Source organism: Elephantulus edwardii, unplaced genomic scaffold (assembly GCF_000299155.1).
Source record: "Elephantulus edwardii isolate Elephantulus edwardi_28Jun2011 unplaced genomic scaffold, EleEdw1.0 scaffold00099, whole genome shotgun sequence".
Lineage (NCBI taxonomy): Eukaryota > Metazoa > Chordata > Mammalia > Macroscelidea > Macroscelididae > Elephantulus > Elephantulus edwardii.
Window position 1 is genome coordinate 6338663 of NW_006399849.1, and position 17774 is coordinate 6356436.

At 40.9% G+C, this 17774-nt stretch overlaps 1 protein-coding gene across 3 annotated transcripts in view; it reads left to right on the forward strand.

Annotated features, from left to right (window-relative positions):
- Window positions 1–17774, forward strand: part of PDE4D (phosphodiesterase 4D, cAMP-specific) — a 2352803-nt gene that overhangs the window by 1212084 nt on the left and 1122945 nt on the right. Inside the window, exon 1 of one of the 3 annotated variants that reach the window (XM_006891515.1) lies at window positions 10298–10715. The exons of the other annotated variants lie outside the window; for them this stretch is intronic. Coding sequence (XP_006891577.1) covers window positions 10450–10715 — 266 coding nt within the window. The 5' untranslated portion in view covers window positions 10298–10449. Of the gene's footprint in view, window positions 1–10297; window positions 10716–17774 lie in introns of those variants that run through there. 3 annotated transcript variants of the gene reach the window in all.

Here is a 17774-nt window from a genome sequence, read left to right on the forward strand (position 1 = left end):
TAAAATTAATTTTAATCAACGTTTACAGAGATTTTGGATTTCCACACATTCATTGTTGCATTTTTCTTCCTGCCACCCCTCCCCCCAGTTTGCTCTTCTCTTTGGAAAGTAAAAGAAAAATTATTTCATTGGTATAGAATCCAATGCCTCCTGGCCCCAGTGCACTCCACTATGCAACCTTCATTCCGGAATAATGATACCCATAATACCCAATCATATATCGTCTTCAAACAGTTCTCTCCCTTATCTGTTTCAATACAGTATGCATAATTTATCCAATTTTTCTCAGTCTCACCACAACCCTAATGTCAGTCCCATTCTATAGTACATCTTTCCTCATTGAGTAACTGTGATGATGAAGTTAAATAATTACTCATTGTACCAGGAGAAGGACGGACACTCTCTTCCCATGTAATTAACTGCCTCTGAAAATCTGCCAGAGGGTCAGCTGTGGGTTGATCCTTACTCTACAGTAAACAACAACCACTTATGCTTAGTGTACCTGTGCGTTTCATTGATGCCTGGTGATTTTCTCAACAATTCAGTGCTCTAGGGGTGCTCTCAACAATTCAGTAGTTGAGGGGATAGGCCTGCGGCCCAGGGTGATTTCCAAGGTCATCTGCTAGGCTGCAAATTGACTGATGAGAAAGTCATGTCTGCCTAGAGTTGTCTGAAAGGTAGGAATTCTTCTTCCCCAAATTGAAAACACCGTGGAGTACAGATCTTTTCTCACATGCATGGTAGTGAGCATTTGTACTTGACTGGTGGATTTGAATTGACTGGTGGAATGTTGCCAGAGAGGTAACACCTTTAGATTAACAGCTCAGGTTAGAACTCCTCATAGACTCTACCAGGAGACCTCAGATATAAGGGGAGATGGAGAGCATGGACTTGTGTGATTGCAAGTTGAAGGTGAAAGTTCTTTATTGTTCCAACTCCTTGAAAGACGATCCAGAAATCTAGAGTATGATATTGACATTTAAAAAAGAAAAAACAACAAAACCAAAAATTACCCCCAAAAAACAAGCCAACCCAAAACAAAAAACCCATGAAGACTCATTATCAGAGAAAGAGAGTCCGTATCCTCCTATGCAATTTACAGCCTCAGAATTTACAATTTAAAGCTGGAGAGTCAGTTATGAGTCCATTCCAACTCCGCAGCAGTGAAAGAGAGAGACTATCCAGGAGAGGGTGTCCTAGGGTTAGAGCAACAAAGTAATTGGTCGGGAATTATGTCTTGCTACTGTAAGCGCCTTCTAAGTAAATGTATTAGAGGAAAGGAAGGATTCTCACATAAGTTTTACAGCCATTTTTAAAAGTAATAAATTAAGTATTCTGTGCTAATATATTCTAATATTGCTGGTATATGCTGTGCTTTATAAAATGTTAACTTCTCACTCAAATTGATTTTGTATTTTAATATAAGTTTCTCTAACATTTAATTTTAATCTAGAGAAAAACTAAGAAGGTTTGATTTTTTTTATTAATGCTAATTAAGTTTGGAAGAACACACTGTTCACTCATAAAATAACTCTAATATAAAGTCAGATATATTAGTTTAATTCAATAAACTAGATATTCTTTTACATAAGTAATATTTTGTTTTTAACAAGATACACTATACTTAAGTAGAATAAATAATTGTTATGCTAAGAATATCTATTTTTAACTTCTCTATTGACTTGCACACATAATACAATTAACAGATACATTATTCTTGCTTCATTTTTTACACAAATTCATATTTAATCTAACTATGGAAATAGTTTTACAGATTGTTTATCCTACAAACATATTGCATACTGCTACAAAAATAAAGTCAAATATACAAACAAACAAAAACCCCAAACCTCTCTAGTTAGATTTGCTCCCATGATACAGTTTTATATACTGGATTTGTTTCCCTTTTGTAGTGAGAAGCATAAAATAAAGAAACATAGATTCAAATCTTGATTCTCCCATTCCTGAGCTATCTGTCATTTGACAAGTCACTTAACTTCCTTTATCCTTCATCTGTAAAACAATGTCAATGAAACAATTGCCTAGGGTGACAGGGAGAGTCATTGGAATGAAATACAAAAGAACTGGTTCATATCCACTAAGTGCCATTTACTGTAGGTTTCTCATGTGCTGACTGTTTACTCTGTACCAGGAGCTGTGTTATATACTTTATATCCTGTGTATTTGCACATATAATCTTTGTAGCATTCCTCTGTGACAGCTAGTATTATTGTTATTATCACTTTGATTCATATATGAGAAACTGATCCCACAAGTAACACAATCACTAAGCAGCACAGCTGGGGTTCAGACACACCCTTAACCACCAGATACCATAATCTCTCCCACTACCTGATTATTTCCATGGTCCATATCCTGTGTACAATTTAGAAGTCATTTGACTTTAACACATTGCGAAACTAGCTAAAACATAGTAGAGCAGCACATACAATATACTCCATGTTGTTGTTACTAGGTGCCCTCAAGTCGACGACAACTCTTAGAGACCCTCTAAATAACATATCTGAGCTTTGTCCTTCCTGCACCATCCCCAGGGTCTCTGATGTACTCTAGTACCTTCTCACAGTCACTCATCAATTCATCTTGTTTAGGCTCTTCCTCTCGTTCTCTGATTGATCCTCTACCTTTCTCAGCTGACAACACCCTTTTCAAGGACTGGTCCCTCCTGACAACATCCCCACAGCATATGAGAGGAAGTTTCACTGTCCTAGCCTCTAAGGAGCTCCCTGGCTATCCTTCCTCTAGGACTCAGGTGTTGTTTTGGCAGTCCATGGAATATTCACTTCTCTTCTCCAACACCATACCTGACAGCCATCAATTCTTATTCTGTCATCCTTGTTCTTGGCCCAACGATCAGATTTTAATGTGGTCCATAGTCAAGTATAAATCCTTTAAATGTAATCCATTCTTTTGAATTAGCCACATCGTTGCTCCTTTTACCATTACAAGCAATCCTGCCCGGCTAGTACTTATTTGGATACTTTTAAATATTTTTTCTAGACTTTGTGCCAATCTTATGTCTTCTTAGTTTTACTGCATGTGAATAATTAGGAGTAAAATGTTTTAAACATTCCCAATAGTCTCAAGAAAAACAAAACCACACTACTTTTTTCCAAATAGACAGAAAGGCATCTAGGGAAACTTTTATGCATTTGCAAGATGTTATCTACTATTCTAGGCATGGGTGACTTTATCAAAACATTTCACCCACTTTCAAATTTCCCCTCGTTAAAACCTACAGCCTTATTTGGCTGCCACTTACAATACAGTGTTTTGCTGACAAGTTCTTGGCAACCAATTTTAACCAGATTTTGTGAAAAAGGAAAGCCACAGAGAGCACTTGTTGGAAGAGATTTCCCTGGGTCTCTGCATCAGTGTAAAGGAAATTGCCAGTCAAATCAAAGCTCACCCACCTTGGATGAAATTCAGCACTTTTAATTTTCATTTCCTAAGGCAATGATTTTCAAACCTGGCCTTGAAATACTGTAGGCTTTTTCAAAGGGGGGCGGGGGGGCGGGGCGGTAAAAAATTCTCCAACCAAAACCAAGTTTTATTTTTACAAGGTAGTGTGTATACCCCACACATCATTTGGGGAATTGGACGGTAATCACAGATGATAAAATATTGAATCAATAATGACAGGATATCTACAATGTCTGTCAACTGAATACCACAATTATATGCCAAAGCAAAGGGAGATTTATAACTGTTTTGCTCAATTTTCATCTGTGTTTAACTAGTTCTCTCAGTTAATTTTTAATAGGACATTGTTCCATCTCATTTTAGCTTAGTTGTGAACAGCCAAACACGTAGTCTTTCTGAACATTTTATAAGAAAATCAGCTAATTATCACCTCATTCTTCGTAAATGCCTTATACAGGTTGCCAAAGGCAAGAAGTAGAACCCAAAATTGCCTGTTGTTGTTGTTGTGTACTGTCAAGTTGGAACCGACCCACAGCTGGCCCACAGTTGCCTTTGGCAGGCCTTCAGAGGCAGTTAATAGTAAGGGAGGAGATTGCCCATCCTTATTCTACGGAATAGCTGATGGATTTGAACTATGTGCCTTCTGGATTGCAGCACAATCTCTTGCCACTAAGCCACCAGAGCTCCAGAATCTCCTAGGCTAAATTAATTTCCCAGTACATAGCTCCCATAGTTTTTAATAAGCCCTTTACTTGTTTGCTGAAAGTCACCCAAATCTATTAAAAGCTAGCCAGTGAAATATCTTCATCCTTAAGAGTTTCATGCAGGTGCTTGGGCTGTGTTTTGTCATCCCTATTGTTTTTCCCTTCATTTGCCCTACCAGAGGAAGCTCTGGAGGCCTAGAAGGAAGAAGCAGCTGAACTCCCAAGCCAAAGGTATGCAGTTCAATTACACTAGTTGCTCTGTGGGAGAAAGATGGGCAGTGTTCTCCTGTGTGAATTATGAGCTGATTCTGCCTCGATAGCTCATAACAATTGCAACTCTAGTAGAACCTTGAGGGCAGGGTCATCAAGTTAATTTTTTAAAAGTCTGGATGGTGGCTGCCACAAAAGAAAAGCCTCGACATTTCTGTTGAATCCATCAGAATCTTTAGATAGTGTGATTTAATTTTTTTTATTCCCTAAATTTTATTTTGCCATGTCGGAAACACTCAATTTATTGCATGTGGGAGTTAATGCCTTATCCACTTTACTGAAGCTTTTCTTTCTAAAAGCCTGTGCAGATTTAATATCTAGCAATTGCTGTACTTTCTTTTCTTTCATTCCTGCACACAACCTCTTCATTTCTTCCTTATTCCACTTGCACCTCTGAGCCTCTCCACCTGAATGCACATCTTTTTTGCTGGACTCTCTCACTCAGCTGCATTCCACCCCAGAGTGCCCTCACTAGTCATGTGCACGGTGTTGTTGTTAGTTACCATGGAGTTAGCTGTGACTCATGGCAACCTCCTGTATAACATAATAGAATGAAACATTACCTGCTCCTGAGTGCCATCTTCCTGGTCTTTGATATATTTAAGCCCATTGTTGTGAATATTGTCTCTTTCTGTCTTATTCCTGTGCATCTTTTTTATTTTTTTTCACAAATGACTGTTTTCCAGGTGCACCACTATATTTTTCTGAGTATTTTCCATCCTTCCTGATACATTATGAGCTCCTTCTAGGGCAGGCCTTGCACACCAGTCTTACACACCTCTTAATGTAGTTGTCAATGTATGTGTATGTGTGTGGTTGTTGTTGTTATGTGCCGTCGAGTCGCCTGCGACTCATAGCGACCCTATGTACAACAGCCCTAAACTCCGCTCTGTCCTGTGCCAATCGCACCGTCTCTGACACTTCCATCCCAATTATCCCAGTCACTGAATCAATCCGCCTCATAGAGGGCCTTCCTCTCCTGTGCTCTCCCTCCACCCTCCGAGCATGATGTCTTTTTCCAAGGACCGGTCTCTCCTCACAACATGTCCAAAGTATGTTAGACGGAGCCACAGAATCCTTGCCTCCAAGGAGCCACCCGGTTTAATCCTAATCAGGACAAATCTGTTTGTTTTCCTAGCAGTCCATGGTATTCTCAATACTCTTCTCCAGCACCACAGCTCAAAGATGTCAATTCTCCTTCTATCCTCCTTGGTCATTGTCCAACTCTCTGATGCATAATAAGAGATTGGGAAGACCATTATGTGTGTGGAGAGACTCAAATCACTTATTGCCTTGGAGTTAGAATTGACTCAAAGCTGATCACCCAGCAGGCTTTCAGAAGCCGTGAATCAAATGGGAGGGAATTGCTCATCTTTTTTTCCATGGAACCAGGTGGATTTGAACTACCAGAGAGGAGCAGCATCTGTGTAAGCAACAAAGCTCCCTGTGAACTATACCTGTAAGCTCCCTGAATGCATCAAGAGGGGTGGAGGATAGAGGGAAAGTGAAAAAGTCAAAGTCATTGCTGTTGAGTTGAAACTGACCCATGACTGACTCTCCAACAGGTTTTCAGACATCATTTTCAGAGACTTTCTTCCATGGAGTGGCTGGCGGATTTGAACCACCATGGAGGTGTGACTTTTCAGCTAGCAGCACAGCCATATACAGAATAAGCCACCCATGAGTTTCCTGTCAGATACAGAGAAGGGAAGTTAGTTCACTGTGGCATTTGCTACTACTAATAATATACACTGATGACCCCTTCTGGCATTCTTTCTCAAGGAATCAGATTCATTCATACCTTGGCTAGTAAATTTTTTCCAATTAACATATTTGCATAGCCAATTTTCTGATTAGGCCATGGTACACATATCCCCTGAGCTCAGTACTCCAAGAGAAAGATGAAGGAGGTGACTGATGCTGTCCTTCCGTAAACAGACCCTCCATGTTTCCTATTCATGATCATTTTAAAAACAAGGTCTTGAAAGTTATGGTAGAATGAATAAGGAAGGAGATAGGAGATGCTGAAAAGTAGCTGAGTGATAACTACAAAAATAGCAAAAATGGAATCAGATGATTCCAATTACCATTTTACCTGGACATATTTACTGTTTCCCTCTTATATTATTGGGGTGTTATTAAGATTAAAAAAATTTACTACTTTCCAACTGACAATAAAAGCGGAGTTCTAATCTCTCCACATCCTTGCTAGTATTTGTTGCTTGCTGCCCTGTTGAACTTTACTGGGTGAGATGTTATCTCATTGTTGTTGTCTAAATTAACATCTCTCTGGTGGGATTATAAAATGGCCCTGGTGGTCTACTGGTAAGAAGCTGGGCTGCATTCTGAAAGGCATGGAGTTTGAAGCCACCAGCAGCTCTATGGGATGAGCAATCTCCTGTGTGATTTACTGCCTCTGAAAACCCACTGGAGTGTCAGCTATGGGTCTGTTCATATGCAACAGCACACAACAACAACTCTATGGAAGACAGTATGGCACTTTCTAAAAACACTGGAAATAGAAATGCCATTTTATCCAGCTATCCCATTACTAGGAATATACCCTAACAAAACCAGAGCTTTGATGCAAAAACTTGATGAAGATGTACACACCCCTGTATTTATTGCAACATTATTCACAATAGCAAAGAAACAGAAGCAGCCAAAGTGCTTGTCAACAAACTAATGGATACAAACTTTTGGGTGGGGGCTGGGGATGGAGGAAGTCAATAGTAGTTGGACGGAAAACTTTGCTGAACAATTGTTGGGAAAGCCAGTATTGGCAGGACTGAGGACTCGGGAACACGTAGAGCTATGAGCCTCAAGGCTGAAGTGCCTGTGTGTACATTTTGGGAACAGTTTTGACTCTATTTTGTTGTTAATCTGAACCTTTTAACTCCCCCCCCAAAATACATTCAAGCCAATAAAAAGTGTAGGGGGGGAAATAGAATATTACACTACACTGAAAACCAATAGATTTGTAAAGCATTTCACAGCATGGATAAATCTGGAAGCTATTATGCTGAGTGGAAATATCTCTGTCACAAAAGAACAAATATTACATAGTGCCATTGTTACAAAACTAAGATGGAGATAGGGAGGAGAAACAGGGAAAGAATGGATATATAATGAACACTACTCTGGAATGGGAGAAGGGACACACTGAAGAGAATGTGTGATCATACATTGTGTGTATGTAAAGTACTATCAAGAACAAGAGATGCATTACAAAGTGAATTGGGGAAGGGAGAGAGAGGAAAATGCCTATCAAAGAATGAATAAAAAGCCATTTAAAAAGGCAAAAGCAATTATTGATAAAACCAACCAACCACATAGATGAAGTTTAAGATCAATATGTTCATTTGAAGTTTAGTAACAGTGAGATTAATCTACAATGGTAGAATTAAGAAGGCTGTTTACCTTTGGGATGTGTGAATTGACTGGGAATCTTCTGGGGAGAGAAAATGTTATATATTTCTTAATTGGGATGTTTACAGAGCATGCAAAGTTCACAGAATTGTATATGTAAAATCTTTGGGCATTTTATAGTTTGAAATTTATTGTTGCTATTGTTATGTGCTATAGAGTTGCCTGTGACCCATAGTGACCCTATCTATGCACAGTAGCTCTGAACTCTGCTCTGTCTTAAACCAGTCTCGCTGTCTCTAACACACCCACCCCCATTACTTCAGTTACTGTGTCAATCCATATCATACAGGCTGTTCATCTCTTACACTGTCCCTTACACCATTCCAAGCATGATTTCCATCTCCAAGCGACATGCCTAAAATATGTGAGATGAAGCTTTAAAATTCTTGCCTCCCAGGAGGAGCCTGGTTTCACTCTCTCTAGGATAAATATGTTCTCCTGGAAGTTTATGGTATGTTCAATACTCTTCTCGAGAACTACAACTCAAAGACATTGATTTTTCTTCTGTCATCTTTGGTCATAGCCCAGCTCTCCGATGCATAGCAAGTAATTGTGAAGTCTATGGCCTGAATCATCACCCAATTAAGTAACTGGTCAATATACATACATACAAGTCCAAATGGTAAAGGGGAAGGAGGAGTGAGCTGGAGGATGAGAGGAGACACTAAGTAGAAAAGTTTGGTGGGCAGAGGGAGAGGGTGAAGGAATTAAGACAGATCCAGCAGGAGCTTAAAAAGATGGAGTAACAATGGACATAGATCAATGGTGATTAATTTTCTACAATACAATGTATAAGACTAATCCTATGAAGCACAATGTGAATGAAGGAATTTGTGAAGCACAATGTACATAAATGAGACATGCAAACCAATGTTATTGTTGTTGTTATATGTTGTCGAGCTGCATGCGACTCATAGAGACCCTATGTACAACAGCCCTAAACCCTGCTCTATGCTAAGCCAATCTTATTGTCTCCAACACACCTACTCCCAAAACCCCAGTCACTGAAGCAATCCACCTCATCTAGGGTCTTCCTCTCCTGCACTGTGCCTTCACCCTCTCAAGCGTGATGTCCCTCTCCAATGACTAATCCTGCCTTGCAACGTGTCCAAAGTATGTCAGATGAAGCTTCAGAATCCTTGTCTCCAAGGAGCAGCCTGGTTTAACCCTCTTCAGGACGAACCCATTTTTTCTTCTAGCAGTTCATGGTATATTCAACACTTCTCCAGCACCACAGCTCAAAGGCATCAATTCGCCTTCTATCATCCCTAGTCATAAAGAAAAAGACTTATTGCATTGGCAAAACAGACTTACACACTTACACACACAAAAATTTTACAACTTGGAATATGTATTTTGATTTTCATTCTGAACTGTCGTAGACTTCTCAGGATTCCCAGTGCAGGTAATGTGTGTTTTCACCCACTGTTGTGATAATTCCAGCATTCCAATGCCTGTATAATAAAACTTTAACTCATCTTGTCACGGGCTTGAATTGTGATTCCATTCCTCACTCCCAATAGCAAAGCAATGATCACAGAGGGAAATATCTAAAAAGACAATAAAGGAAAAAATAATATAGGAAGTAGCCATCAAAATCTAGGATTTTATGATTTTTCTAGTTGAGTACATAAAACTTTTGTAAATTATGCAAGACGTTAAACTTCAACACTATTTTTAGGTGACTCTTGGACACTTTCCATCTCTGGCTAGGAATGTGTATGTCTGTCTTAGTATATACATGCTAACATATAATAAATGTTGGTGGGTCTGATTATGAAAGAGTCATAATTAGCTGAGGTGAGGAACAAGACAATTTGTAATACAATCAGTTTGCAGAGTAGCTTTTGTTTGTCTTTGTTTGGGTTCTGAGCGGAGAACAGAGAGAGACAAGGGGCGAGGGAGGGTGGGGAAGGGAAGGTCAGCTTTATTTTTTTTTAAGATTCGTCTCATAAGGTGCATCAAGCCGCATTTAGCAAGCAGGGAAATATTTCTTCTTGCCTAGCCAGGGCTTGTTTATCCTTCCCTTGTAAAAAGCAAAGGACTGGCAATTTTCTTTTATGAAAGTGGACTGCAGGGAGATATGTAGTCCTTGCGGGAGAGGAAGGTCAAGTTCAAAGTTTTTCTTTCCTCCTTTGGTTTCAGGAATAAGCAAAAGGAAAGACAAGCCCCACAGCCAAGCAGCAGGCATCTGATGGTGGAGCCCTCCCCCCGGACTCCTTATGTGCATAAGCACAAGTCCCTGTAGCAGCTGCAGCGCATTAGTTCCAATAGTTTTAACAGGCAGCTTTGTAGCGCGGACAAAGGCCGTGCGAGCGCGGTGGCTCCCTCCATGTTCCTGTGCCGTGGGCGCTCCTGGTGAGCTTTGGCAAGGGGATAGCGAGAGGAGGGGTGACGTCTAATAGGCTTTCCCGGGAGACCCCGCCCAGCACCGCTGCCTGGGAGAGACTGAGGCAGCCCACTCTGAATGAACTAGCAGCGGCTGGATCCCACTTGCTTCCCTGGCTATTTTCCTGGCGTCTGAGCAAGTGAATCGCGGGAAACGGGCCAGGCAACCACGTTGCCCTGGATTGTCGCCAAGTGCGCAAAGTTGACCGCGGACATGGCTCAGCAGACTGCAAGCCCGGACACCTTGGCTGTACCTGAAGTGGACAACCCGCATTGCCCAAACCCGTGGCTGAACGAGGATCTTGTGAAATCCTTGCGGGAAAACCTGTTGCAGCAGGAGAAGTCCAAGACGTCAAGGAAATCCGTGTCCCCCAAGCTGTCGCCAGTGATTTCGCCGAGAAATTCCCCCCGGCTTCTGCGCAGGATGCTTCTCAGCAGCAACATCCCCAAACAGCGGAGGTTCACTGTGGCACATACGTGGTAAGGCTTTTGCGCTGAGCGGATCACGCAGAAATCGTGGCGAGCAGCCCCGGCTGATGTTTTTTGTTCCCCACTTGCCCTGCTTTCATCTTTTGCGCGGGGAGGAAACAGCGTCCTCATTGCTCACCTGGGCTTTATTGGAGGTAATCTTCCCTCACAATAAACCCCACAAATGACCAAGTCAGGGCAAGAAGCCTTGCGACCAGGAATAGGAGTGGTTGAGGTGGGTGGTTCTAGTTCGATTTCTATAACAAGTTCCTACAAGAAGACTGGATTCCAGATGTCAAATAAGAATGCGGGTTTTACTCCCCTTCCGATGTGGCCTGTTTCTTTGCTTTTTTAAAACAAAATTTCCTCACCAGGACCTTCAACATCCGAGAAAAGAAAGAATCACAAAGACAGGAAAGAAAAAAAAAACTCACAATTTGATGCCCTTTCTCCTTAATTCCAGTTCAGCAGAAAATGAGTCTCTCTCTCTCTCTCTCTGTGTGTGTGTGTGTGTGTGTGAGAGAGAGAGAGAGAGAGAAAGAGAGAGAGACACTATGGAAAGCTTTTTGTCACTTACCAATGAGATAGAATGACACACTGACTTTAGCAATGGCCTTGAGTGTGCCAGAGATGGTGATGATGGCACAGGATAGGAAAGGGTTCATTCACAGGCTCTTCACAGGATTGCTGTGACTTGTACTTGACTTGAGGGCACCTACAACATCAACTGAGATTTTCATTTATTTATAATCTCAAATATCACCCTCCAAAGAAAAGAGGAGAGGATTTGGAGATTCTGGGTAGTTCTGCTGCTTGGCAATATTGTTCTCTTTCATTCTGGGTGATTTGATTGTGTAGTCAATATTCTTTTTTTAAAAAATATACTTATTTTCTTCTTTTTAATGAGTGAACTTCTTTCCTACCATAAACGTGCCAGAATTCTTAACTTTTTTTTTACTTTGTGAAAACAAATATGAAGAGAAGTGGATAGGTAACTGTGATAGGTTTGTGATGATGTGTCGGCCCACCAGCAGGTGTGACTGAGTTCTGACCCATGTGGCAGGGGTTGGGACACATGCTTGGTTAACTGCATGCCATCCTCAGTTGTATGCACTGTCTCTACATTTTGGTAAAAATAGCACAAATTTTGATAAAGAAAACATGCCAAATTCTAAGCCTGTGAGACAGAGAGTCTTGACCTTTCTAACAGAGCAAGTGGCTTACTGAAAAAAAAAATTATATTGTTAATATTCTACAGCAAACCAAAGAGTATACTGGAGGGGAGAATGGAAGTTAGACTTCTAGGAAGGAAGCAACGGGAAGCAGAGAGACTTAAAATCCAAACAAGTGACAGGGCCGTGCCATGAAGACATTAATGTCATAGTGAAAGTACATGACAACAGACATGCCAGACGTCATCTCTACAGTACCAGAAGTAAGATTTGAAGAGGTAGAAACATCATTCTTATATTTCCCAAGACTGTGACAATTATGGGGTCTTTCTGAGTTTGTTTAAGGATAATGATATGAAGAAGAAAACAAGCATTGTATTTTTCAGTCTTCGAGAATATATGAAATGATTGATAACTACTGTCTGAGAAGGATATTCTTCAAAAATTTGTCAGAGACAAGCCCTGAAGGAAGAGAAATGTTGGCAGACAACTGGGAAGGGTTCTGAGGGAAGAGAGTTGGCAAAAAGTGGGGGATCAGGTGCCAGGGCAGGACATCAGACATCAGGCCATAAAGAATTATAACTAGGACTGTGGTAACCTATGTTCTTTCTGGTTGAGGTGCATTAATATAGTATAATTTCTAAACTGTACCCATTAACAAATGGGTAAGCTGCCCTCAGCTATGTAGTTTCCTTCTGAATGAAGCAACACAGAGTTCAACTGAAGGTTATCTGAATTATTTGGACACGTTGTGATGTAAGGAAGGCAGGAAATCTCATGAAAACAGGCTTTCTTCTGAAATTTCTGGCACTTCCTTTTCTGGTGCTGTTTGGAAAAAATCCAACAGCACAATTTCTGTGGATATTTTATTTTGATCTATCTGGTCTCAGTCAGATAAGGCAGGCATAAAGAGAGTAATACGAATATAAAATAAAGGTTATGATCAGTGACTTGCGGGGAACGGCGAGAAATAGTTTCTCTAGTTAAACGATCCAGCCAAGAAACTGGGAAAAGCCCCCTCATATTTTCCACAATGACTCAATGATTCCCAAGGCCTTTACAAGGCCTCTGTACTTGTAATGTGCAGTAGAGCCAGAAGCAACTATAGCTGATCCTCCAGGAGGTTTTCAGAGGCAATCAATCACCTGGAAGGAAGGGATTGCCCATCCTTCTCCCATGGGGCAGCTGATGGACTCAGATGCCTTTGGGTCGGCAGCAATGCTTCCTAGCACTAGGCCACCAGAGTTCCCTAGGACCTTTGATGCTGGTAAAGGGTTGGGCCAGGTTCACATCTGTGTTCACAGGGGCATTAGCCAGCCTAGTTGATTCAATGGCACCAAAGAAGAATTACAGGACCTTCTACATTAACTTTCATATTGTTCTGGTAGGTAGATCAATAGGAGAATTACGTTTGTATTTAGACTTCAATAATATAGCTTTTTTTAAAAAAAATGTACAGTGCTACCACTACTATCACACTTAAATCCTCTGCTTCCGCTAAATTAGCAGCCATTTAAATATATCGCTTATGTGATCCTGCCTCAGAATGCCATTTCCTGTTCTGGGCTGCACCTAGTTTTCCTTTCAATTCAACATAGGTATTCTTAATATCTGCTGAGTCCAAAGGGCTTAGTTGTAACTACTAATTATAAAGCTTAGCAAGAGTCATTCCTCAGCTTCAAATAATTTATACTCTAGTAGGGGAAAAAATAAAGTGATCTATGTATCAAAAGGAATTGGGAGACAGAAGAATTTCATGAAACAACATATGAGCAAGAGCCTATGGTGATGAAAGAAGAGGTTCAGGCTGCTTTGAAGGAAATGGCAAAAAATAAGGCTCCAGGAATAGATGGTATACCAATTGACTTATTTCAGTTAACAGATGCTTCCATGGACGTGCTCACCAAGTTGTGCCAAGAAATCTGGAGAACGACCACTTGGCCAACTGACTGGAAGAGATCGATATTTGTTCCTATCCCAAAGAAAGGTGACCCAACCGAATGTGGAAACTACAGAACAATTTCACTGATTTCACATGCAAGCAAGATTTTACTGAAGATTATCCAAAAACGACTGGAACAGCACATCAACAGAGAACTACCAGAAGTCCAGGCTGGTTTCAGAAGGGGTCGTGGTACTAGAGATATTGTAGCTGATGTTAGATGGATCTTGGCTGAAAGCAGGGAATACCAGAGGAATGTCTATCTGTGTTTCATTGATTATGCAAAGGCATTTGACTGTGTAGATCATAACAAACTGTGGCTGACTCTGAGAAGAATGGGAATCCCAGAACACTTGATGGTTCTAATGCGAAACTTATACTTGGACCAGGAGGCAGTCGTCAGAACAGAGCAAGAGAACACTACATGGTTCAGAATTGGGAAGGGCGTATGCCAGGGATGCATCCTATGTCCACACCTTTTCAACCTATGTGCAGAACAGATTATCCGGGAGGATGGGCTCTATGAGGAGAAATGTGGGGTCAAGATTGGTGGACGATTTATCAACAATCTGCGTTATGCGGATGACACAACCCTGCTTGCTGAAACTGAGGAGGACCTGAAGCGCCTGCTGTAGAGTGTCAAGGACTGCAGCCTACAATATGGATTGAGGCTCAATGTCAAGAAGACAAAGATTCTCACCACTGGACCAATTGGCAGCATCAGGATGGATGGTGAAGAGATTGAGATTGTACACAGCTCTAGTTTGCTTGGCTCCATAGTCAACAGTCTTGGCACTAGCAGCCAGGAAATTATAAGGTGAATTGCCATGGGAAAGTCTGCTGTTAGGGACCTCTCCAAAGTGCTGAAGAGCAATGGTATCTCTTTGGAGACTAAGGTGCGTCTGATACAGGCCATGGTCTTCGCAATCACCTGTTATGCATCAGAGAGTTAGACAATGACTAAGGAGGATAGAAGGAGAATTGATGCCTTTGAGCTGTGGTGCTGGAGAAGAGTATTGAGAATACCATGGACTGCTAGAAAAACAAACAGATTTGTCCTGGAAAGGGTTAAACCGGGTGGCTCCTTGGAGGCAAGGATTCTGAGGCTCTGTCTAACATACTTTGGACATGTTGTGAGGAGAGACCAGTCCTTGGAGAGGGACATCATGCTCGGAGGGTGGAGGGAGAGCGCAGGAGAGGAAGGCCCTCTATGAGGTGGATTGATTCAGTGACTGGGATAATTGGGATGGGAGTGTCAGAGACAGTGCGATTGGCACAGGACAGAGTGGAGTTTAGGGCTGTTGTACATAGGGTCGCTATGAGTCGCAGGCAACTCGACGGCACATAACAACAACCACAACATTTTAATCAAGATAATAATATTTGTGGTTGTAGAAAGTGCTCCCCAAATTTCAGTGGATCGACACAGTGGATGTTCACATCTCAGCTCCTGCTCTTTGTAGGCAGGTGATCTGCTCTCGGCTGAATCAGGGTCCCAGGATTTACCATCTTGTGACTCTACTATTTGTAATAGATAGATTTCCACTTCTGAGTCAAGGGAAAAGAAGACGGAGACTGATGCCCGTGGGTTTTCATATAGCAGACCTGAAAATTCACTAAACCGTCACAGTAATATTCTCTTGGCTCTAACTCTGTCCTACTGTCATACAAAAGATGCTGAAAAATAGAATCCTGTTCCCAGCAGTAAGAGAGAAGATATCTGTTGGACTTCCAGCCCATCTTCATCCCAGCACATTAATGGCTCCCTGACACACCCTTTTTATCACAGTTGAATTCATAAGAACTATATCTATGATCATCAGTTTTTTATCCCCTTGGGAAATCTCTGGCGGCAGAGTTTGTACGAAGCTGCAGCACATCCTCTTTGGTGGTTCAAATCTATCAACTGCCCCTTGAGAGAGAAGGATGGCTAATCTTCACCTGTGCCATTTACTATCTCAGAAACCCACTCGAAGGTCAACCATGAGTCAGTGTCAGCTCAATGGAAATAAGTTTGAGTGTACTTCCTGAATCCTTTTTTTTTTTTTAAACTGATCCTTGCATGTATGTAATTTAAGTCTTCTTTTTAACTTCACCTATGAGGTCAGGATCCACTTTGAGGACCTCATAGCTTGATTCCATGCTCATTCAAAGAACAAAAGTCTTGGGGTACCTCAACCAGAGAGTTAGGACCTTTTTCTGTTCAAGTTGGTAACCTGCCTATAGTTTGCTAAAAAGTGCATGGTGGATGCTAAATAAATACTAATTCAATAATTCAATCTATGTGCTGAGCAAAAGTCTAAGAAGGCAGCATGTCTAAAGAACATGGCATCAAGATTGAATGGAAACATATTAACAACTTGCAATATGCAAATGACACAACCTTGCTTGCACAGAGTAAGACTTGAAGCAATTACTGATTGACAGGTAAAACTACAGCTTTCAGTATAGATTATATATCTATATGTTGTTGTTGTTGTTATGTGTCATTGAGTCTGTTGCCTGTAACTCATATTGACTCTATGCACAACAGCCCTAAACCCTACTCTATCCTGTACCAATCTCACTGTCTCTGACACACCTACCCCCATTACCCTAGTAACTGAATCAATCCATCTCATGGAGGGTCTTCCTCTCCTGCGCTATCTCTCTACCCTCCTAAGCACGACATCCCTCTCCAAGGACTGATCCTGCCTTGCAACATGTCCAAAGTATGTGAGACAAAGCTTCAAAATCCTTACCTCCAAGGAGCAGCCCAACTACACCCTCTCCAGGATGAACTTGTTTGTTCTCCTAGCAGTCCATGGTTTATTAAACACTCTTCTCCAGCACCACAGCTCAAAGGCATCAACTCTCTTTCTATCCTCCCTAGTTAGTCATTGTCCAGTTCTCTGATGCATAGTAAGCAATTGCAAAGACGATGGCCCGTATCAGGTGCACCTTAGTCTTCAGACTGACACTGTTGCTTTTCAGTACTTTGGCGAGGTCTCTAACAACATACTTTCCCAGTGCAATTCATTTTTCAATTTACTGATTTTTAGAACCAAGCAAACTGAAGGTACCACCATCTATCATGATGCTGCCAATCGGCCTAGTGGTGAGAATCTTTGTTTTCTTAATTTGGAGGTTCAATCAATATTGAAGACTGCAGTTCTTGACCTTCTGCAGCAAGCACTTCAGGTCCTCCAACAGATTGTTGATGAGTCTACCTCCAATCCTGATGCCAAACTTCTCATAGAGAGAAACAAAAATCCTCACAACTGGCTCAATAAGTAACATTTTACTAAAATGGAGAAAATACTCAAGTTGACAAAGATTTAATTTTATTTGGATCCATAATCAGCATTATAAAATCAGAAAATCAAACCAATTAACCTAGTATTTGTTAAATATTGATATTTTGTCTGCTACTATTTGTAACCTTAGGATGCTCTTGTGTCTATAGTCTTCACCACTGTATTTACTCCTTTTACTTAATCTTGAACAAACACCTTTTTGTCTAGTAAGTGTGTAGATAACTTTCCTCCTTCAGTAAATTATAAGTGCCTTTATGATAGGAGCCATGTCCAACGTAAGGGCTAATTATGTGATGGCTTGTCTTTAGTATATATCCAGATGTCTATAGAACAATAAAGTATTATAAAATGAAGCAAAGAAAATGTTAGGGGAACAAGCTCACTGAGGTCTTCGTTTAGATTTTTAAATTGATCGTCAAAGGTAATGCTCTCAAATCCTTCCTACTCCAGATAAGTCATCCAATCCAGTGACATCAGTGATTTTATTCTTGGAATGACTGACTTAAGAATGGTTATTTCACCAATTTTAGCTAATGAGAGGTAAAAGGAGAGCCTGCTATGAGACTTCTGGAAAGGATAGCCTAGCTTTTCTTTCTTTCTTTCTTTCTTTCTTTCTTTCTTTCTTTCTTTCTTTCTTTCTTTCTTTCTTTCTTTCTTTCTT